Source organism: Orbicella faveolata, unplaced genomic scaffold (genome assembly GCF_042242905.1).
Source record: "Orbicella faveolata isolate gen_17 unplaced genomic scaffold, um_ofav_v1 contig_12, whole genome shotgun sequence".
Classification (NCBI taxonomy): domain Eukaryota; kingdom Metazoa; phylum Cnidaria; class Anthozoa; order Scleractinia; family Merulinidae; genus Orbicella; species Orbicella faveolata.
In genome coordinates, this window is record NW_028301539.1 from 14794491 (window position 1) to 14818976 (window position 24486).

The 24486-nt window shown below is 36.7% G+C and overlaps 1 protein-coding gene and 2 pseudogenes across 3 annotated transcripts in view; all 3 read left to right on the forward strand.

Annotated features, from left to right (window-relative positions):
• Positions 1–24486, forward strand: part of LOC110040455 (polyamine-transporting ATPase 13A3-like) — a 188958-nt gene that overhangs the window by 122314 nt on the left and 42158 nt on the right. For all 3 annotated transcript variants that reach the window (XM_020745691.2, XM_020745692.2, XM_089282495.1), the window contains 8 exons: positions 4979–5123; positions 6515–6625; positions 7643–7796; positions 9470–9590; positions 10870–10994; positions 11795–11859; positions 23455–23559; positions 23635–23730. In XM_020745691.2, coding sequence (XP_020601350.2) covers positions 4979–5123; positions 6515–6625; positions 7643–7796; positions 9470–9590; positions 10870–10994; positions 11795–11859; positions 23455–23559; positions 23635–23730 — 922 coding nt within the window. The remainder of the gene's footprint in view (positions 1–4978; positions 5124–6514; positions 6626–7642; positions 7797–9469; positions 9591–10869; positions 10995–11794; positions 11860–23454; positions 23560–23634; positions 23731–24486) is intronic.
• LOC149116810 (uncharacterized) lies at positions 11894–14517 on the forward strand (annotated as a pseudogene).
• Positions 14481–16595, forward strand: LOC149116811 (uncharacterized; annotated as a pseudogene).

Consider the following 24486-nt stretch of genomic DNA (forward strand, 5'->3'; position numbering starts at 1 on the left):
GCGGGATATCAGAACCAGCTTTTGGGAGCTGTTTCGCAAACGGACTATATCGGGGACTTTATGACACGTCCGGCTGCGACGCAGGCTAGTCTGTTGTAGAGTATTGTGCAAAAGTAATACATGCAAAAAAGCACAAATTTTGTTCTTTGTTCCTGTGATTTTTCAAAAAGTTTGCTCAAAAGTTTGAGTGGAATTTTGCAGTCTTTTGAGTGGCTAGAACAAAGAGCGACTTTTTTTCGAATTTTCTCCAAGTTATCAGAAATTTTCAAGGACCAACATTTCACCAGCCATTAAACAAAATTTTGCAAGGTACTGAACGGCAGTTCACCAGCATTTGTTCAATTTTTATTTTGCGACTGATACGTGTAGAAATAAACTGTCATGTAACTTACACAAGATTAATTTTTATGCATGTATTTTGTAAATTTGTGCTGGTGTGCACAGTTTGCAGTCATTGTTTACCATAGGTGTATAAGGGGATTTTTTCAAATAAAGTAAATAAACCAGGAAGTTAAAATGCTGAGTAAACAAAACTCGAAGCCTGATACAATTAAATTATTATGCTTTAACGTGAGAGGCATAAGTAATTTTTAAAAAAAGAAGAGCAATATTTTCCTGGTGCAGAAAGCAAAAAGTCGATTTGATATTTTTACAAGAAACGCATTCAAGCAAGGAGCATTAGGCTCAGTGGAAAAAAGAATGGGGTGCAGAGATATTATTTTCTCATGGGAGTACAAACGCCAGAAGTGTCATGGTGCTTATAAAGAACAGCTTTGACATTGATATAATGTTGTCTCAGACAGATTCGAGCGGAAGACTTTTGTTGTTTAAAGCTTTGATCAAAGAGGAAAATTATACAATTGCAAATATCTACGGGCCCAACAAAGATGCAGAAGCTGTTCAATTTTATCATAAACTATCAAAACTATTAAGAACCAATGATTCCGGAAATGAAGAGAACATAATTATGGGAGGTGATTTTAATTGTCCCTTGAACATCAATCTGGATAAAAAAGGTGGAATTCAAATTCCCCGGAGGCACGTCATAAAATCTATTGAAGAAATTCAAGATGAGTTCAGTCTCCATGACATTTGGCACATAAAAAATCCAAATCAGCAAAGTTTCACTTGGGGTCGCTGTTCTCCTTTTGTATTTTGTAGATTAGATTACTGGTTGATTTCACATAAACTGCATGATTTAGTTACAAGTGTGGATATTTTGCCCTCAATCAAATCAGACCATTCTGCAGTATTCTTAGAACTCAAAGAAATTAAGGAAAATAACAGAGGTCCTAGCTATTGGAAATTGAATACGACACTATTGGCAAATGAAGAATATAAAAAGATGATCATTGATAAATTGCCTAATATTTGGCTTGAGGAAGCAAAGGATCTCAGAGACCGAAGATCAATTTGGGATTGGATAAAATTTAATATTAGAAACGATTCTATTATTTTCTCAAAGCGTTTATTGCAAATTCGACAAAAACATGAAAGAGAATTAACTAACAAATATCAAGAATCATTAGCTGCCTTTCAAGATAATCCCTGTGACAATACGCGAATAACAATGGAAAGATATAAAAGCGAACTTGAATCGATGTATGACAAAAAAGTTGAAGGTTTATAAATTATACGGGCAAGGGTACGATGGCATGAACACGGAGAAAAGAATAGTAAGTATTTTTTAAATTTGGAGAAACGTAACCATATTAAGAAACATATTAAAAAAATTATACATTAGTGGAGTTATCTCTACCGATCCACTCTCGATAATGAACACACAAAAGCAATTTTACACTAAGCTGTACAGCAGTTCCAAAACAAAGTTAGACACTCCAGATGCAGCACTCTTCTTTGAAAATCCAAATCTATCAAAGTTATCAAGTGAAGTAAATGAGAAATGCGAAGGAAAAATAACAATTGAAGAATGCCAAAACACTATCAAAACATTCCAACTAGGTAAGACACCTGGAAATGATGGTCTGCCAATTGAATTTTATATTGTCTTTTGGTCATCAATCGGTGAAATGGTGGTCTAAAGCTTTAACGAGGCTTATAAAGAGGGAGAAATGTCTAACTCACAAAGGCAAGGGGTCATTACACTTATCGAAAAAACAGGTAAAGACAGAACCCGTCTTGAAAATTGGAGACCGATTTCTCTCACCAATGTTGACACTAAAACAGCATCCAAAGTAATAGCAACACGAATTACTAAAATTTTACCAGAGATAATCCACAGCAATCAGACTGGATATGTTTCAGGTCGATACATAGGGGAAGCAGCTAGATTAATTCTAGATGTCATGGAATACACTAAAACATTTGATATTCCGGGTATATTTATTATTCGTAGATTTTTAAAAGGCATTCGACAGCCTTGAATGGAATTTTATGTTTAAATGCTTAGAAATTTTTGGCTTTGGTCACAGTCTTGTAAGATGGGTGAAAACATTTTATAGTAATGTATCCAGTTGCATTATAAACAATGGATCTTTTTCTGCTAATTTTGAGTTAAGCAGAGGTGTTAGGCAAGGGGATCCTCTGTTGCCATAGCTATTTGTGATCTCAATTGAGACTTTAGCTGCTGCAATCCGAACTAGTATCGATATTAAAGGAATTAAATTGGACTTAGAGGAATGGAAACCTGTCCAATATGCAGATGACCTCACTACCTTTTTATCCGATTTAACATCCGCACAAAATCTCTTTAAATTACTTGATCGTTTTGGAAAACTATCAGGTTTAAAGGTTAATTATACTAAGACAGAGGCAATGTAGATTGGTTCGTGTCATGACAGCCCCGAGAGACCCTTATCTTTAAAATGGTGTAAAAGCATAAAAGTTTTGGGGTACACTACAGTTATAACAAAGAAGTGTCTTTTCAGAAAAATTTCCACGACAAGATTATCGAAATTAAAAAGCAAATACATCATTGGAGCTGGAGAGGTCTCTCTTTATTTGGTAAAGTATCAATCATTAAAAGTCATGTTCTCCCTAAATTGGTATATATATTTTGTATCCTCTCACCTCCCTTGGAATTTATATCACTGATTCAAACGATAATATATAAATTCTTGTGGAAAGGGCCTGATAAAATAACCAGAAGAGCTACAATTAATTGCTCTGACTATGGTGGATTAAATCTCACTGATCTAGAGACTTCAATTAAGTCTCTTAGATTAGCATGGATTTCGAAAATTTTGAATCCTGAACCGTCTCCATGGAAAAGCTATCTTAGACATTTGCTCAAACCTTATGGAGGTTTTTTCTTTTTTCACTGCAACTATAATGACTATCATATTAATTTGATTTTTTATTTAGAAATGCTGCAGTGGTGGTCTGAATTTCGCTCAAATTTTTCAACGGATTCTAAAGCTTTTGACTCTATAATTTGGAATAATTGTAATATAAAGATAGATGGCAAACCGATCTGTTATCATAACTATATGAATGCCGGGATAATTTTTATCAGCGACTTAATGTATTCTCGGAACAATGTTGAATCCTTTAACATAGCAAAGGACAAGGGACTGATAGGCTCAAATTACTTGAGGTGGTCTGCTGTTCGCTGCTCTGTGCCAAAGCATTTAAGGAATCTCATCGTCGATAGAAACGTTTTAAATACACTTGAGTTAAAATGTGGTAACAAAGATTTTGATCCTCTCTCGAGCAAGAGTAGAAACTTTTATGCTTTTCTCATTCAAGAAAAAGCCAAACATTCAAGAGGGTTCTCTAAACTAATGTCAGATTTTAACCTAAGTGAAGAAGAGACTCAAAAAGCGTTTGTACTGGCAAAATCAGTTGCTCTTGAAACATTTGTACAATGTTTTTGGTTCAAAATTTTAAACGACATTTTGTTTTTGAATACCCGATTAGCAAAAATCGGAAGGATTCAAAGTGATCTTTGTATGTTTTGTCAAACCTCTCGAGAAACATTAGAACATTTCTTTTATCGATGCTCCTTCTCAACAGAATTTTGGACTAAATTTGAAAACTTTTGGTTGACAGTAACCAGGGAGCAAATAAAACTGGAATATATTAACATTATATTAGGAATATTAGATCAGAGATCTAGCCTGCTCAACTACTTTATCATTTTAGGTAAAATTTATTTGTGGAATTGTCGCAAAAATAAACAAATCCCTCTCTTTTTGCCTTTTGAAGATGTGGTCAGGAGAAAATATGAAACTGAAAAGCTTATAGCCTCTCAAAGTATCTGAAGCTTAAAACATTTTCAGGCAAAATGGAACCTAGTTTTGAATAACAATCCAATTTTTTTGTAAAGGAGTAAGTGCTGCTTGTAAATTATGTAAATTTATATGTACATTCATGATAATTCAAATAGCTTTATTGTAATTTTATATAGAGTATCTTGTAACACAAAGCAGTTGTGTAATTAGAGTACAATGTAGAGCAAGATTTGTATTATCAGTTGTGTAGGCAGAGCATCTGTAGTAGTTGTTGTGTGTAATCGTAGTGTTAGTAGTGCAATCGTAGTGTAAGTAACGGTCGTATTGTAAGTAATGTAAGTAGTGGAGTACGTGATATTAGTATTGTAAGTAATGTAAGTATTGTATGCAATAGTAAAAAAAATAAAAAAAAATAAACCAGGAAGGTGTCATAATCCGGTAAATGGACAAAACTGTCAGGGAAAATTTTCGTGGCCAGCGCTCTTCTTGGAGCTCTAACTTCATGTTATTTGGTATTGTTTCCATCATGCATTTGACAAAAATGTACTCTGCATTGTGTAATTTCTGGTTTGAGTCATTTTGAAGTTCTTTGACATGAAACTTTATGGGAGTAGAAATGCTCTTAATCCCTTCTGGCTACTGAAGGTATGATGAGCTCCTAAAATAAAAGAAACTTTGGCATAATGCAGACTTTTCCCTCCTTTTGTGGTGTAAGTTGTCAAAATTTTCTTGAATTTTGATACTATATTCTAGGTATTATAATTTGATTTATATATTTTTTTCAGATTTGGTTTAATGATACCTGGGGATGAAAGTATTCCCCAAGGTCCAATGTTGACTGCCATGGCAACTTGTCACTCACTAACAGTAATAGATGGCAAATTGACTGGTGATCCCCTGGATCTTAGGATGTTTGAGGCTACCGACTGGGTAAAATGGTCTTCTCAATCTATTTTTCCTCTGTCCCCCTTCAAAATCACTTCTTTCAGGTCTGGAGATGCTGGGTAGTGCATTATGTAACACTGTTACAAAATAATGACCATTGATTGTTATTAACTATATACTTGATGTAACAAACTATTCATTTTGGTTGTTTGTCACAAATTCGTTATAACAAGGTCTTCAATGTAACAAACCCTCAATATAACAAATCAGTTTCTCCAGAGTAATATGAAGTAGTATTTTATAGTCTGGCAATCAGTAAAGGTCTTTAAAGGAAATTAGCCAAGTGTGCTTGCACAAAATGGTTCTTGGTAAAAATAATATAATAATTGTTATAAATTGTATTCTTTGTGAAAAAGTAAAATACTGACTATAATATGTACTACTTCCTGCAAAAGTAAATTTTAGCAGTTAAAGAAACACCACTTCATGACTGAGAAACAATCTATAAAATTTTAAAAATTAAAAAGCAGACATTTCTTTCTCTTTTTAGTATTATGGACACAATTTCAGCATAATATTATAAGACAATTAGACTTTTGGTGGGTAAGCGATGGTTTAAAAGATGACATTGTTTAAGTAGATATAAAGCCATCTATTAAGCCGGATTGTTCTGTGATAACATCACTTATTAATGATGTAGATGATAATGAAGTCTGAATGTGGTCCAAGTGTTTGGAAATTTGATTTTACCGAGTGAATGACAACAATAATTATCATGATCTTGATGCAATTATTAAAAGTTGACTTGAAGAATTTATAGAGGTTGTTAACAAACAGGTTCTTTGGGATTGGTTAAAATATAAATTCAACTACAGCTAATTATCAATTATAACAAAGCAAAGTGCCAGTGGCCCAAAATATCAATTTCACTCAGATTGTTAACTTATTTCATGAATATGAAACAAGCCAGGATACACTGTAGGTCATTTAGCTGAGTTAATCAAATTATTTTTAAATATATGATTTTAAAATTATTTAAAATTATTTTTAAATAACTTGATTAAATGATTGTTTATTAAATAAATTTGATATTCATCAAATTCCATCAATAAACTTCTAAGCTAAAGGCCAGGCATAAACTGATCTTTTTATCCATTGTTAATTAAGATTATTGTGATTCAACTATGTTACTATTGACTCTGAGTCCAATTTGTGTGACACATTTGATCACGAGTCACTTGCCACTTTCAGAAAGTCCTTTGCCGCCATTTGTAATGCTGCGACATATATAGTTGCTTTACCCTTTAGAAGCCATTGATAATGTACTTATTTTCTCATGATGTATTGTTTTACAGCTATATATTATTTCCTCCATTCTTCTTTGTTCTTTTGGCTCTTCAAGCTACACTTTTCTTGATACTGCTCAATCTTTTCAGATCCTTGAAGAACCTGGTGAAGACAATACAAAGTTTGACAACATAGTTCCGACTATTGTTAAACCCAAAACTGCTGAGGAGTTCAATGTCGAATCTGCTTTGCGGGGGCATGTAAGTTGATTATTGATCATATACTGCTTAAGTATACAACTAAGAATGATAATATGGTGTAGATTCAGTCTACATGATCTGTAGTCCTTAGACATCTAGTTTCTTACAAACATACTTACATTGTTGTATTAAAATTTGTCTAAAGTTCTGTTTTTAATTATTAAAGATACAATAACTGTTGTGGTGTCCCCATCCTTAACGCATGAATTTAAGAGTCACTTGGGAAGCCATACAAAAAGAGCATTACTCTCAATGCTGTTGGCATGCTTTGAGGTAATTGTTACTCCTCATGAATGCGATGCAAACCCATCACAGCCTGACTCCCAATGGAATCATATCATAATCAGAATTCAGCTTGTCAAGAGTCATTAGCCTAGCTAGACTACTCCATCAGCAAGTAGCTGAAGACTTAATTATCATTGATGATGTAATGCAGCGTTTAACACTGTTGTCACAAATACATGTTGCTAGGTTACTATTTTAAGGCCCAGTTCAGATGTTGTACTTCTGCCATGCTGAACTAATTTCAGGAATTATGTTCAACATAAGCACGGAGGAAATAGAAGGTCTGAATCAAGCTTTTGAATTACGTTTGGCAAGCAATTAAGTTCAACAAGGTCTGCTGTGCTACACAACTCTGGCATGGCAATGATTCAAATGTTGTGCTTCTGGCATGCTAAACAAATTTAATAAATTACATTAATGTAATTTGGCAGAATTTCATTCCAGTGGGGAGTTATGAGGAGAATATTGTTACGTGGCTTCAGTAAATCCTGAATTTGGTATGACTCTGGCATCACGTCTAAATCAAAGTTGTGTTTCTGCTGTGCTACAATCAAACCTAATGTCAATTAAGTTCATCACAGCAGAAGCATAACATCTTAAATGGACCTAATCTACCAAACTAAAACTCAGTGATCATTACTGTTGTTTAATCCAGCTATAATATCGTCCTTGAATTTCTATTATTTTTTGCTATTTGTAATAGAACTTTTGGTCTAATATTTCTTGCACCAGACACCATATGAGATAGCCATTGTTCGCCAGTTCCCATTTTCATCAGACCTCAAGTGCATGAGTGTTGTGTGCCGCACATTAGGAGCGCCTAACATGGATGCATATGTTAAAGGTGCCCCAGAGACCATTGCAAGTTTTTGTCAACTACAAACTGGTAGGAACTGTAGCTTTACTTCATTTGTAATATGTAGGACAGTCAGAAACCTGCAGTTTGCCTTCCTTGATGTAGAGATTACTCGATCAGCGCCTTCCATGTGGGCATAAATTTGGGTGGCTTACATGTACACCCACATGTAGCTTGTTTGCCATAAAGTAAGACTAGACAAGTCGCTTAAAATATGAGCAAAGTAGGAAGTATGAATTAAACTTATCAAGTTCAACAAAATGATGTTCTGTGATGAGCTTTTTGAGTAATGCCAAAGCAAGCTAAAACAGTCAAAGTGTGCATTCATCTCAATGTTCCATTTCCCCACAATTATTAAAAGCTCTTGGCTAAAACTAAAATATATAGTGGTAAGGTGCACTTAACGCAATTCCTCAGAATAGGCCCTTTGCACAATCCAGTCACATTGTACAAAATCACACATGCTGGGATGCAAGTTGCATAGTGGGACTTCCAAAACAAAGCAACTCTTACCAGTCCACCTTAACCTGCCTTTGTTTTAGAACTGTGCGACTTGCATCCCAGCATGTGTGATTTTGTACCATGTGACCAGATCATGTGAAGGGCCTATTGCATTGCTCATCCCTACTGAGCATGACTTTTGTGTAATTAATGTGTGCACACAAGTGCATGTACATACATAGGTGCAAAAAGGCATCAAATATCCAAAATTGTCTCAAAGAACATTTCCAAATGTCAGCCAAAATGAAAAAGAGTAATTTTTCACTGGATGAGTGAAATGAAATACAAGTAAGTGAAAAATTTTTTTCTCACGTGCCCCTGGGGCCTGGGTATAGGTCATGTGACTTATTGGGCAGGCAGTTGTTTTTGTTGCCTCTGCCATTGCCGACTTTCCCACCCACACACCGGAAGATTTTAAGTTTTTATACAATGCCAGTATATAATGTACAAGCCTTGAACTTTTTTTGTTATCTCCAGTCTTTAGCATAATGCTCCTTTTATTAGCTTTGATTCTGCAATAAGGGTCAGGCGGTGGCAGTCAGCTTGACAAGGCTGCCAGTGGTGTGAGAGAAGAGTATTTCCTTCATATTGTTTGAGAGATTTAGTTAACTGTACAGAATACCAGGAGAATAGGTGTGTATCTGGGAAACTCCCTACAGATAATCCAGGAGAGTTGGCACTGATGATGTAAACAACAAGCTTAAGCTTGACAGCAAAATAAATGCTAGTTTTCTCCTGAACAAACATGATGACCTGTGTTTTTGTTACATAAATCATTCTCTTTAGTTTAAAAAATTAAAAAAGCATGCACAAAACCGTCACTCAAGGATGCAAATTATGACATTGAAATCAATGACTCAAAGAAACTTTTTGAGTCAACATTGTCTGAAATTGTGTAATTTTTTCATAAATTATATATTACATCATTGCATACATGTATGCTGAAGAGTTTCTTCCTATCAGGAGAAGTATTTCTTTAAAAGACTTTGTTTTCAGCGACAGCAAAATGAACACTCCCTGTTAAAAAGGAAAGATAGAAATGAAGGTGTATTAATATTGTTGCTAATTCCCATCAGATGTCTAAACCACAGCCACAGTTATGATTGATACCTTCCTTGAATGTATTTTAAAAATGTAGATTTAGATTTGATAAAAAGTCAACTTGAGTGAGCCACACATTTTTAATAATCTGTAACTTTTAGTTCCCGTAGATTTTCACGATGTTCTTCAACACTATACCCTGAGTGGTTACAGAGTACTAGGTTTAGCATGGAAACCATTAGATAGAAAATTGTCATGGCACCAGGTCCATCGAGTCACACGGTAATTTTGATATTCATGTAGTGTTACATACAGTGTATGCTAGTGTAACTAAAAGTGAAAATGTGAAGGAATAGAGTGGTCTTGTATTTAAAGGGGCTAGGTCACAGTATTTTACTAGGTAACTGTTTTTTTCAAGCATGAGCTCTTAACTTCAAGTTGGTTGAGCAGCAGTCTTTTATTGGCAAAATATCAGCCACAAATCAAAGAAGGGTGATTTCTGAGCATGATAAACAACACTCTTATTCTCTTATTGTGATATTTCAGTTAATTTCATGACCATGCAGCAGCTGGTACATTGTAAGAGCTGAAATTACCTAAAATTGGGTTACCTAGCACCTTTAAATTGAAGGACAGTAATTTATCAATGTGACATGTAGGACATAAAAGGTAAATAATTTACTTAAGTTTTCAGTTGCACACATTATAATTGTCAAAAAAAAATTAATGTCAAAAACATATTGAGGCAAAAATATGTACGCGTTATTTTATGGTTTTGTGGCAACTGTAATTCATTCATTACAAATAATAAACACTTTTGGATCATGTTAAGTGTAATATCAAGAATTACATAGACCATGTAAGGAGGAATAACCTACCAAATCCAACATGAATGCTGAGGTGCATGTAGGTAACACACTCTAAGCTATCACATGAAAGCCAAATTCAATAGTTGTTTTTTTACTAATTCATAAATATCTGTTGATAAGCATTTGAAATCTTCCAGCCTATTTTTGCAATCTTTAGATTTGCACTGCTAAAGCCAGCACTTGCTGTTTCCTGACATCAACTGTCTTTTATTTTTTGTTGTTGTACAACTGATATCAATTGTGCAATAATAACTTCGACAAATAATGCAAATCTTTTTGATTTGGTCAGGTTAATTAGTACATTATGAAAAACTGACTAGATTTTAAACCATTCAGAGGTGGAGAATATTTTAAATGAAAAATTTAATAATAGCGAGTGGTCAATTGTCTGAAATTTTGTGTAATATAGAAAAATTGCAATGTTGGTATTTATGAGAAGAGTAACTTGGTTGAGTAGTGCAGGGTTCATACAGGACATGGAGCGTCCCCTATACCTCTTCTGAAAACAGTTTCACGCATAAGTAATTGGCCTTTTCACGCATTATGAAAAATTTGAAAAACAGCTTCACGTTCACAGAAAAAAGCAAGCAATCACATTTCAGTTAAAAATGCAAAGGCTACAGCAGGTAAATCATGTTTCATTAAAAAAATACAAAATAATGTATAGTTGTAAAAATTATTTTATTTCACAGGGATTACATAGAGACAAAGCTGATATTCCTAGGGCTTTTGATCCTTCAAAATGCTCTCAAACCACAGACTTCACCTGTCATAAGAATGCTTCATAGTGCTGATATCAGGACTGTGATGGTGACAGGTAGGATACATTGTCGTAAAGCAAAAGAAGAAGCCTAAGCCGTGTATTACACTGTGATAAAACACGACGGACATTTGAGAACAATCGAGAAATGTAGAAAACACTCACCTGCGGAAAGTGTTTTCTACATTTCCCTTGTGTTCTCAAATGTCTGTCATGTTTTATCACAGTGTAATACACAGCTTAGGCTTCTTTATTTGTTAAATAAACTTGTGCCAAAAAGTTAATTTTAGCAGACATTTTGGGCCTAGCCCTTCCTTAGTGCACTGAGGAAAGGCTATACGTACATGTAGGTCTGAAACGTCTACTACATAACTGACTTTCTGGCATTTTTTATTACTATTTATAACTTTAGAACTGTGATTATATGATTCATGACAGATGTAAATTCAAGTACACTGATGCAGTAACAAGCATGGTTATTCTGCATGCAGTTGCTCAATAATTATTATTATTGCTGACTGAAATGTACTAATAATGCAAATTTCATGCAGCTGACAAGTATTCGTTACAGTGCTACACACCATACTGTTACCACTTGAGAAAGTTTTTGATTGAAGTTTGACATCTTTTTGACAACTTTTTGCTGGTTTCTATTTGAAATGGCCAGTCAAAACATCAGAACTGTTGAGGGCAGAGATGTTAAATACACCAATAATGTTCATCCTGATCGATGTTCAGATTGATATTGATGTTGGAATTCAACCCAGAGCAGTGCAGTTTCTTTTGGCAGCAGCATTATTTTGTCAACTTCCTGTAATGTTTTAATTAGAGATTAACTCTGAGGTTGTTATTGGCAGGAGATAACATGTTGACAGCAGTGAGTGTTGCTAGAGACTGTGGTATGATTGGGTCTTCTCACAAGGTAGAAAGATCTGTTCCTTTTTTTGTCACATCCTAGTTTGTTTACATATTCAGTAGGTACACAAATCTCAGTATAACTATCTTTGCATCCTTGGAGACCAATGGTTACTTAAATTGGTAATGACTTGAAGCAAGCCAAGAATGATAATAGGGTCAACAAAAATTTACCATGATAGCACAGTAGCCCCTGGGCAGTAAGTCTTATCGGAATACTTCCTAATCTATTTTGGAAACCTGGTCACTTATTGAAAATTTGTGCCATGGTCATTTGTGTACCCTGCCACTGGTCTTCTTTATCTGACTGCACCTTGTTTCTGCCTTCCTATTCAGCATTGCCTTTTCCATAAAATATTATCACAATGTCAGGCATGTTTAAACCATGAAATGGTGAAATGACCAAAATTAATGGCACTACAGGTACATGTAAGAGCCACTGTGGGATATGGATATCTGTAGGGGTTAACCCTTAAAATAATTGAGAACTAGCCAATGTCAAGTCCCTGATATTAAGGCTAACCTAAGTGCTACTTAGGCTAACCAGAGCACAATTTAGGCAACAATGTAGATTCTTACAGCAAATTGACACAATATCTATTGATCGCCAAATTAAAAGATGGAAGTTCACGATGCTTTTAGGCCATTGCTTTCCAAGCTGTTTATTTTTGTGGTTTGTTTTTCTTTTTTTATCGTATCAGGGATTCACCATGTTCTTCACAAAGCCAATAATGAAGCCAAAGGGCTGGGAGGGGAGGGTAAGGAGTGACATACACTTGTAGGGAAAGGAAGAGAGGTAATCAAACTTAATGCAGTTGAACCTCCAGTTGAAACCACCTCTCATAAGCAGCCAACTCTCCTCAGCAACCAGTTTTCCAAAAATAATACCAAAAGTTTCCCAGCCAAATCACTATTATTTGGAACCTCTTGTAAGTGACCACCTCTTGTAAGCGACTGCGACCACTTTTAGAGCTAAAAGTTTGAAATTTTCTTTTCTTTTTAACCTCTCGTAAGTGACCACTTGATAGAAAATAGAGCAGAAATTGGATAACAAGGTGTTGTAATATCATCACATTCCTTGGTAGTACAAAAGACGGAAATTTCTCATCAGGAAGTACTGGATTTTTTTCTCGAAATTGACTTTTTACGCGAATCAGTAAAACATTTAAAAATTTAAAGAACTCTATCAGTCTTAAAAGAGACGACCTTTTAAAAATGTCTTATAATTACAGAAAATTGGAACTGATTTACTGTTCACAAGAACAGTTCACAATTAACATGTAAATCACCAGCAATATAATAGGGCTGTCAGACTTAAAGCTAGCAATCCAATCCTTATTATTTCTATTTTACCAAATCTTGGCAAAATCTTAGACAGGGCTGAGTCATTGTATAAGCACCTTAGTCGACATGATTTACTTAGTGATAAGCAGTGGGGTCTCCTAAACATTCCACAATTACCACTGTTTCTAGTATCGCCAATGAAATCCTACTAAACATGGAAAGAGGTAAGTTGTTTGGTGCTGTATTCTTGGACCTATCTAAAGCCTTGATACGGTCAACCACACAATTTTGCTGCGCAAGTTGTAGTCTTTAGGGCTAACTTCTGATGCAGCTAAATGGTTTGAATCATATCTCAGTGGCTGTTTGCAGTTTACATCCTGTAGCCCCGAATTATCTGATATGTTGCCTGTTACACACAGCATGCTCCAGGGCAGCATTTTGGCCCCCATTTTGTTCCTTATTTATAAAACAAAAACAAGCACTTTAGAGTAGCCCTGTATGCAGACGATGCGGTACTTTATTGTTATTCTTCAAACCCAGCTGACTTAGAAAGCACTCTCAACAACGACTTGCTTGCTATTGCAAATTGCTTAAATGATAACAAGCTTACTCTTGACCTCGACAAGACCAAATTCATGCTTATTGGTAGTGATTTTAGGCTATGTAAAGTCAATAGTATATCGGTGTCTGTTTGTGGCACTGAAGTTGATGGTGTGGAGAGTTTTAAATATCTAGGAGTTGTACTGTCCTCTAAATTTACATGGTCTGAACATGTTGATCATGTAATACCTAAGGTGAACCAAAGATTAGGCCTTCTGCACAGAATTAAGCACTTACTACCATTTAGTGCACGCCTTCTTTACTACAAAAGCCTCGTCCTTCCGATTGTAGACTACGCTGACATGGTATGGGGCGACAAGGATAATGCTGCTCTAATGAACAACCTACAGTTGCGACAAAATAAGGCTGTCAGACTTATTTAAGTTAGACCTTTGTATTCTTCCACAATGCAGGCACTTAATCAACTTGACTGGTTAGGCTTAGAACAATGGAGGCTCTTTCATAGTTGCCTCTATGTTTATAAATATGTTAATGAAAAACTTCCCACAGTATAGAACTGCTAAGAAACAGCCATGTATATAGTTACAGTACACTCAACAAAGACGATCTTAGACTTCCATCTGTAAAACGAAATTGGGGAAAGCAAAGAACTTGTTACCATGCTTTCAAAGATTGGAATAATTTAGATAGAGATTTAAGAAACTCGTGTACCATATTCGATTTAAATGCAAATTATTGGAATCAGTCTCAGTTATGTAACTTCTTTTTCTTTCTGCATTATTTTAGTTTTAGAACATATTTTATTCCCTTATTTATGTGATTAATGATATATTTAGAACAGGACCTCTCCATATATCACCGGTAGGTAAGAGAGCTTCCGGTAATAAACCCCTTACTGCAACCCCTTACTGACAAATCAAGACGCAAACTACAATCTACGGAGAACTTTATTGATGCTATTAAGACAGTACAGATACCTGACGACTACAAACTTGTGTCTTTTGATGTGAAATCACTGTTCACCAGTATTCCACTTCAATTGGCATTACAGTGAACCAAGACCGCTATACAACAATCTACTGTTAAACTACCATTACCGACAGAAGACATCATGGACCTACTGAACCTTTGCCTTACATCGACTTACTTTCAGTACAATGGTAAACACTACAAACAGTTGTATGGAACAGCAATGGGATTGCTTGTTTCTGTTGTCGCAGAATTTGTGAAGCAACACGTGGAGGAACGCGCCCTTGCAACTTGCTGACAAACGATACCGTTTTGGTTATGCTACGTTGACGACACCTTTACCGCTGTTCACAAAGACAAAATTGATGATTTTCACGACCACCTAAATGAACAGAATGCTGACATCCAGTTTACTAAAGAGATCGAAGAAAATGGAAAACTTCCTTTTCTAGACTGTTTGGTAAGCCGCAACAACAACGAACTACAAACGACAGTGTACAGAAAACGGACGCATACCGACAGATTACTTGATGAATCATCCTACAACCCAACTTCACACAAAGCCACGACTATAAAGGCTTTGACGAGACGAGCGCAACTAGTTTTTGACACACCGCACATCTTACGTGACGAAAACAGATACCTTGAACATGTTTTTCACAAACACAACTACAACACTGACTTTATTAGACAAAACATTTACCAACCTACTGAAGCTGACGCTACAAACAGGAACCCTACACCTGTTACTACAGTGACTATACCTTACATTAAGGGCACTTCTGAGACCATCTCACGGAGCCCTACAACATTCGTGTAGCCCACAAACCTACAACTATGTTACGACACTTACTGACCAACGTGAAAGACAGAGACAAACCTAACGACAGACAGGGAGCAGTTTACAAGATCAAATGCTCCGACTGCCAGGCTTCCTACATTAATGAGACTGGCAGAAACCTTAACACGAGACTGACTGAACACAAACGAGCCACGAGAAATGGTGATGCCAACAATCACATTGCTGTACATCATCAACTGACAAACCACAGCATTGACTGGGACTGTGCTCAGTGCTTAACCTACAGTACAAACTATTTTCAACGACTGACTCTGGAAAACTGGTACACTAACCTAGAACAAACGCCTCTTAACAGATGTCAACAACTACTGGTGCCTTACAAACTACTTATCCATGACAGAAACGAAACCGACAAACGGACTTCTAACAGACCGACTTAACAATACACGGACCAAAAACCGACCTATTTGACTAACAATAGATGGATCGCAACCCACCAATGACTGATGACAAACTTTACACGAGTCTTTCAGCCAATACCATCATGGCTATACTGACCAATCACGTTCAACAGACCAGACTTATAACATCATCGACTGACAAACACTATTCACTTGACTCTGAAGATGACTTCCGCTCAGGTTGTCGAAACATCAGTCACCAACAACAGTTCTTTTCAGAACTACACTCACCCGGACGATCACACTCTACGAACTAAATATTATTATTATTATTCAGTTTCCCTTAATGTTTAGACAACATGAAAGATTCAATTTATAACTATTGTGAGACTTGCACTGTTTGTCTTATTAGGTAGTTTAACAGAGTGATACTCTGAATAAAATACTTTGGAGAGCTTATTAAAGTGCCTATGAAGTAAAAAATAATTGCTGCTTATTTCAAAGGCTTTTCAAAGTAAAGAAGAGTGGCATTTTCCTTTTTGGAATATCTTTTTTCATTTTGGAGATATTCATGTTTTTGTATTATGCAAATGAGGAAAGTGATGGTCAACGTCATAAATAGTTCCACTTTAGCAGTAAAATACTGAATAAAGAATATCTCCAGAAATATTGCAGCAGTGTTCGTCAAACGTGGCACCAGAAATGTTCATCACAAAAAAAACAGAATGACACCTACTATGTTGTTGCCATGGCAACACTCTTGGCTCCAGTCTCTTTCTGAGAAAAATCAAATATCACCGTTTGCAACCTTTTACAGTGGGACAGAGGGTCTTGCTTGGGACACACATGGTTCCATATTGTCTTAACTGAGAGTGGATGATCCTTGTTTAAGATAAAATCTGGAAATTTTAGTCTTAATTAAAACAGGAACAGCGGCATAACTGTTGTCATGGCAATGACACGACGGGCAACATTTTGTTTCTTTTGTGATGTACATTTCTCGTGCCAAGTTTAAAGAACACTGCTTTAATATTTCTAGAGATATTCTTGATTGAGTGTTGTGCTGTTTTAGTGGAACCACCTATCATGTCATCACTTTTCGCATTTGCATAATACAAAAACGTTAATATCTCAAAAACGAAAAAAAGATATTCCAAAAAGGAAAATGCCTTTCTTCTTTAATTTGAAAAGTCTTTCAAATAAGCAGCAATTATTTTTACTTCATAGGCACTTTAAATATTTTTTGGCCACTTAAAGTTATTACATGGGTTAGATGAGCATTGGCACGTGGGGTAAATCTCTGCAGTTACCATATGTTAATGAAGCACAATTTTGACCCAATATGGTCCAAGCTCTCATAAGCGACCACCTTCCTTTAGTGACCACCTAGGCTTGACATTTTGGTGGTCGCTTACAGGAGGGTCAACTGTATTGTGGCAGCAGAAGTAAGCTATAAATTTTCAGAGTAATAGAAGAATTTATTGAAGCGGAAAGGTGGAGCTGCAATGCATGCACTATTCAGTAGGATCACTGCAACTTGCTACTCTGTTCTCTTTTTGTGCCTCATTCATCGATTTTTGTGTGGCAAAAGTAGAAGAAACGAATACAGACAAATAAACACAAGTGTGCTGCCAATTTAGATGTCGATTGCCAACTTTCGTAGTGTTTTATTTACATCTGCAGTGGTACTGATGTTTAAGAAGTCTGGCTTTACAATTTTAAGTTTTGCCATTGCAAATAAACAAATCGAACGATGATCATGTCTTAATCTCACCACATGTGTAAATCAACCTTCAAAGTGATTTGGAGGTGCAATTTGTAATGCTCAACAGTTGCATTATTTTATTTGAACACTGGCATTGTATGTTACTACAAAAAAAAATGTTACCACAATGCAAACCATTAGTACTTACAGTACACTCAGAAGAAACTAGAAAAGACTTGAATGAAATGAGACACATCTCAAGAGAAATGAGATGCATCTCAAGAGAAACAAGACTTGTCTCGAGACTCTGTCCATGCGGAGCCGGACAATTCAGCAAACCTCAACAATCAGGGAACGGATCGAAACACCCCAAGTCCTTACAGGGACCTATACACCAAACTCAAAGGCCATGGTTTAAAGATTGCACATCTTAATGTCAGAAGCCTGATTAGGAAAATCAGCGAGATCAAATTAATGTTAACAGAGAGTAAATTCGACATCCTTGCAATCACAGAAACTCATTTGGACGATGAAACACCCACTGAGGAAGTCACGCTAACAGGATACCAAGTCGCTAGGCTGCACAGGAAGGATCAACAAGGCGGTGGCTGCATAATATATTACTCAGAATGCTTGCACGTATACAAGAGAGACGATCTCAAATCAGACATTGAAGCAATCTGGATTGATGTCACTGTGAACTCTCAGAAGCTACTACTTGGCTGTGTATACAGACCCCCGGATGATTACACCTTCTACAACAAATTTCACAGTCTGCTTGAACACTGTGCGAGGAACAGAAAAAATGTAGTGATCCTTGGTGACCTGAACTATGACTTGATTGCCAAGGACTATGAAGGGAGAAGACTGCTTAGAATCCTTGGCAGCTTTGACCTTAACAATGTCGTAAAAGACCCCACAAGAACAACTCTAACTACTTCTACCTTGCTTGACCTCCTGATTACCTCTGATACATCTAAGTTAATAACATCAGGAACATTTGACCCAGGCCTATCCGACCACTGCCTCATGTATGGTATCATTAAGCTGCATTGTGAGAGGACGCCCCCAAAATACATTTTTGCAAAAAATTACAAGCAAATCAATATTGAAACACTAAAACATGCTTTTCGCACTGTCCCATGGTCTGTAATTGAAACATTCGATGACCTTGATGACATCACTTGGGTATGGGAAACTCTCAATAAGGACATAGTGAATGATCATATTCCCCAGAGGAGAGTTAAAATACGTTCAGACAGCTTACCATGGATGAATTCTCATATTCGGAAAACCGTGAACAAACATTATAGAACTCTCAAGTGTGCAAAGGAGTCAGGGTCCAAAGACCTGTGGGATGAATATAAGAAACTAAGAAATGAAGTTACCAAGCTCCTTAGAGACGCTGAGGCTAACTACTGGAGTCAAGAATTCCAAAACACAGAAAGCAGTAAAGACTTTTGGAAGCTTGTAGCAACGATCACCCATAAAAAGAAATTGAATAACATTGGGCCCATTGCTGATGATCAGAGCCACATGGTACTTGACGACCAAACCTGGCCTCACAAATAAACCCAATACCGAACTCCCGGGACATAGAACACATCTACAGAATCACTTCCACTCTCTCCAGCATCAGTCTCAACAAATCAGACCTCCTTAGACGTATCAAGACCATCAACCCTAATAAAGCCTCTGGCCCAGACTCGATTGCTCCCCGAGACCTACATCTCATTGGTGAGGCCTTTGCTGAAGGCCTCCATACTGTTTTTAGACATAGCCCACTTAACTCCACTGTTCCATCCCAATGGAAAGTATCCAGAATGCTCACTACCCATAAGAAGGGAAGCAAAACAGACAGAGGAAATTTCAGGCCTCTCCAAATGCTGAGCCTACCTAGCAAATTACTGGAGGGTCTAGTGTGTGAGAGACTAGACAAGTTCACCACAGACACTGGGCAACTGAATGACAACCAGTGGGGTTTTCGACAAGGCAGATCAACTGAGGAAACTCTAATATACCTGACTGAGACCTGGAAAACAGCTATTGATAACAGAAAAGTAGTCGGAGTCGTCTTTATTGACTTTCAGAAGGCATTCGACACAGTATCCCACGATGTATTAATCCACAGACTACAAGCTATGGGACTCAGCGGAGATATACTGGAGTGGTTGACCAGTTACCTGAAAGACAGGAAGCAATTCGCCGTAGTCAATGGTTGTTCTTCACAAACTAGGCCAGTTACTCGCGGAGTCCCACAGGGGTCCCTGCTAGGACCCAGGCTCTTCACATACTACATTAACAATCTCAGTGATTCGATAACTGAGGGCAACCTGGAATTGTACGCTGACAACAAGATGCTACGTATTATTGGTAACAATGTAGATGAAGTAGTTGACGGTCTAAACAGAGCCCTCTCAGAGATTTCGCTCTGGTGCAGAAACAACAAATTAACTATACACGTTGGGAAGTCTGAGGCTATGATCATATCCCATACAGCCTTCTATGGCTCACTAGGAGATAAGATCCTGAATGTTGTTTCCGAAACAAGATGTCTGGGGATCATTATTGACTCCCAGCTCTCTTGGAACAGTCACACAGAACACCTCTGCAAATCTTTTGGAAAGAAAGTAAGACAGTTTAAAAGATTTAAATACCTACCAACAAGCACACTAGAAACAATTTACTTCAGCAGCATTGTCCCTACTATCACTTATTGTCGCTTAGTTTGGGGCACTAGCACACCATCTCTGATGAACGAGCTTGAACACATTCATGCAAGGGCAGCTAAACTCATTCACAGTCTACCACGGGACATATCAGATCAAGACGCCCTAGAAACAACTGGATGGGAGCCACTATCAAATCAATATAAAAAGAAACTACTCACTCTAATGTACAAAGTAAATTGTAACATTACCCCAGATAAAATAACAAACCTCTTTAGTATTGCTAACCCATACTATAATCTTAGAAATAGTAATCACTTTGTACTACATAGATTCAACTTGGACATTGGTAGAAATTCCTTAAGATATAGAGGCCCAATAGCATGGGAACTAACTCCAACCGCTCTCAAACAGTCCACCTCCTTAAAGAACTTCAAGAACCTTTTAAAACAGCGTCGCCATAAATTTTTCATCTAAAACATTAGCTTTCTGAAAGAAGTATGCATGGTCTCACATAAGAATCAAGATTATACATATTTTTAATTTAGTAATTTTCACTACATTTAAATTGATAATTGTATTTAGATCATTATTAGCATAATTTTTATATATTACTTGTAGATTAAATATAGGTCCACATCAACGTCTGGCTGCCTTTAATTTAACCTATTTCAAATAAAGTATGTATGTATGTATGTATGTAGAATCGAGACACCTCTCGCAAGATGGTGGTAACTTACATTTGGGTACTACTGTACTTGTCCATGGCAAATAACACATACACATAGTCCAAAAGTTGCACTACATATGCTGAATCTCTGGGCATAAAATTGGACAACATTATTTTGCATCTACCACAACTTTTCATAAGGAGTCTGAGTTTTCTTCATAATTTTCAATGCAAATATTCCAAACTTTCAAAATCCACAATATGTTGTACATTTTCTCACTATGTGTTGTGAACATATTTTCAGTGTACTTGGTGAAGATTATGGTAGGTATACTTCAATGTTAACTGTCTCAGCTTGTTCCCATTCACTACAAAGTCACAACATACAATGTAAAGACATGCACTGGGGAATCAAAATGGCTTCCCTTTACACGGTCTTGTTCCCATTTGTTACTCTTTAGTCATGTCAATGTGTTTTGTTGGATAATGCACTTTCTTGTTGGATTGTTACATTGGGGTTGGGGTATAATCGGAGAGGAGTGTTTTGTCGTGTGTCACGATAATGGATTTCATGTTTGACATGCAAGAGTTGCTAGGCTTGAGCGTGTGCCTGTCAAAGATCTTGTGAAGCAGGTGGTTCTTTGGGAAACGTTTGTCTACAATGTTAAGGAACTTCCTTCCTAGGTTGATTTTGATGCTGGAGTTCTATGGGGAATTGTACCATGTGATGTTTCTGTGGTGATTTTTCTCGCAGTTGCTTGTCAGTGTTTAGATGCGTTGTGGGTTGTATATCAACTTGTTGCTATATCCACTTTTATCAAGTGCTCTTTGGTATGGGTAGTGGAGATGGCTTTGTTGAAAACTTTTTGGCCGGATGAGATTCATGTCAGTCTCTTTTTAATGTTTTCTGGGATATTCTTTAGTATTACTGGGGGGGATTGCTTTGTCGGTGGACATATAGTAATTTGGTGCCAAGTTTCATGAATGGCTGGTAGTTCCACTTGTGAGGTCGAAGGTTACATCTAGGAAGTTGACGGTTTTCTTGTTTGTTTCGATCGTGATTTGTCCATTTGATTTGGGGGTATTGTTTTCAAGTTCTTGAGGTCTTGGGGTCTTAGAGGTCTTTGTTTTCAAGACACCCAGGAAACAACAACAACAACAATCTTTATTTGTACTCTCTCACACTTTTATACTAATTGTACAAAAATATTGATGATAAAAATTAGAGTACAGGCTGCCTGAAATGACAAGGAAACGCCATACTAGCTGCAGTGCCCACTGAAAACTGAAAACTAATTATTCGGACTTCCGTAGGAAAGTCAGAGTTTATAACATGCAGGCCATTCGTTTTTGTCATCGTATTTGGTCACCAAATAGGGAGTCATAGTCCCAGGCGTTCCTAGTGTAGAGGGTGGAAACTGGGGATGAGGATGCAACAGCTTGCTTTATCAGTAGTCACTTTAATGGATAAACAAGAAGGCCCTTCTTTCTTCTGTGACATTTCGTGACCATTTGTCACGATCATCGAGTTCAGTTGTCGGCAGAAACAAAATAAAGTCTACCTTTTAATTTTAATGAAGGCAGCAAAAAGGAAACTCAACATTTGGACACTGGGAGTCAAACCTCGGACACTTGATTCATGATGCATCCACTTGACCACTACACCATCAAGGCACCAGCTGAATGTGTTATTTTGTTCAATTAGCTCACTTGTAAAGACCAATTTGATATTGCAATAAGAAGCCCGAGTAAAACTCTTAGAGCATCTAGTTTAATCTTTCAGGTGTCTCTTATGAAGGATAAATCTCAAATCAGACAACACTGTTTACCTTCAGTAAAGTCTTCTTGTGTAAATGGCTTTGAAGATTACTATTGATTTTAAGTGGTTTTGTTCTTAAAACTAAAGAACTGATCCCTGCCAGCAACAGCATTTGGCCATGCATTATGATGTTAAGTTCTGAATTGAGGAAAATTTCCCAGAATCAACAGCAACCTCTTGCTGACTGTGAATCAACTTGATAGCAATCTGCTTTAAGTAACTAAGTACCACATCCTGTTTTTTACAAAGCTGGGCAGAGGAGTTGAAATAGAATCTGCTGAGAAACAATTCCAGCTAATGATCAGAGCTCCACAACCACCCAATTTCAAGTGCGGTCCCCTTATAACCACTTGGCACATTGCCTCCTACCAAATGACTTCAAACTGTGACTGCTATTTCATTGGTAATTTACATTTAACAAATTGGTACATATATTCTTGCTAGTCTTATAGCCATAAGTGCTGCCTGGTTTTTTACTGTTCATTGTTTCAACCAGTAATACTTATTTCAGTTAGTACTTTTTTGGCTGATTTTCGGAGACAATGTGTTTGGCAGTGTTTAGCTAAGGGAGATAACCAGTTGGTATGATGGCATTTTATGAGGTTTTGTTGTTCCTTTCCTATGCAACCCAATGGCTGGGCTCCTGTAAGTTATTTTGACACTACTTTATCCTCACAGTGGGCCAAAGTCCATCTCGCTATTTTCCCATTTCTTCTATCCAGGTGATTGAAGTTTCAGCCAAACCAAGTGAGGATCAGTCTGGTGAACTTGATATTAAATGGTGTGTTGTCGGAGCTGCTCATGGAGAAAAGGATTTTGAATCAGAGGTATAATGTTGTATAAGTGGTTTGAAACCTTGAAGTGTTCTAACTGTCACTGACTGATTTTTGTTCCTTTCCAAGAATCACAGATTACGTAGACGAAGTTGTTATAATTTGGCTGTTTCAGGGAGAACATTTTCGTTGATCCGAAGTTGCAAGCCAGAGCTTTTTAGGAAGGTACTGTATTTACATAAGTTTGCAGCTACGTATAATAAATATATACAGTATGCAATGACAGTATGGTCCTGCATAGATAGCTAGGCTTAAGAAAACGACTTTGCCTGAGCTTGTGATTGTTCACTGGTACTCCACAACCAAAATGTAAATAATGTACAATAACCAAAGTAACTAATAATAATAATACAAGAAAGGCATTCAAAATGCTTTACCTTTTCTCACAATCGCTTTAGGGTTGAAAAAGGACTTTTATGTTTAATGTTGCACACTTGCTTTTATTTCAAAATCTATAATTCTAACCAATTTGACAAGAGCTACATCTACTTAGCTTGGTACATAGCAGATAAAAAATCTGAAAAGGGTAATGCCTGGGTGAGTGGCTGTCATTGACACCTATTCCTCTGCTATGAAAATTGCTCAAATTGTTAAAATCATATGCACTGTGAAGGTCATTTCATATATTTCATGTTCCAACTACACTTCACATATATGTAATATATGTCCTTCATACATTCAATGCGGCCCCATGCCCCACTGGGGGCAATAAGGATTGATGATGATGATGATGATGATGATACATTCAATACATCAAGAAAGCAATTCTAGGCAGAAGATCATAAATTGAATTAAATTTGACAATACTTTCCTCTTGTTAAGCTTGATAGCAATTAGCTCATATCAACCTCAACTGGTACACAACTTGGGTTGTTATGATGCAGTAGTGAGAGTACTTGCTTCTCACCAATGTGGTCCATG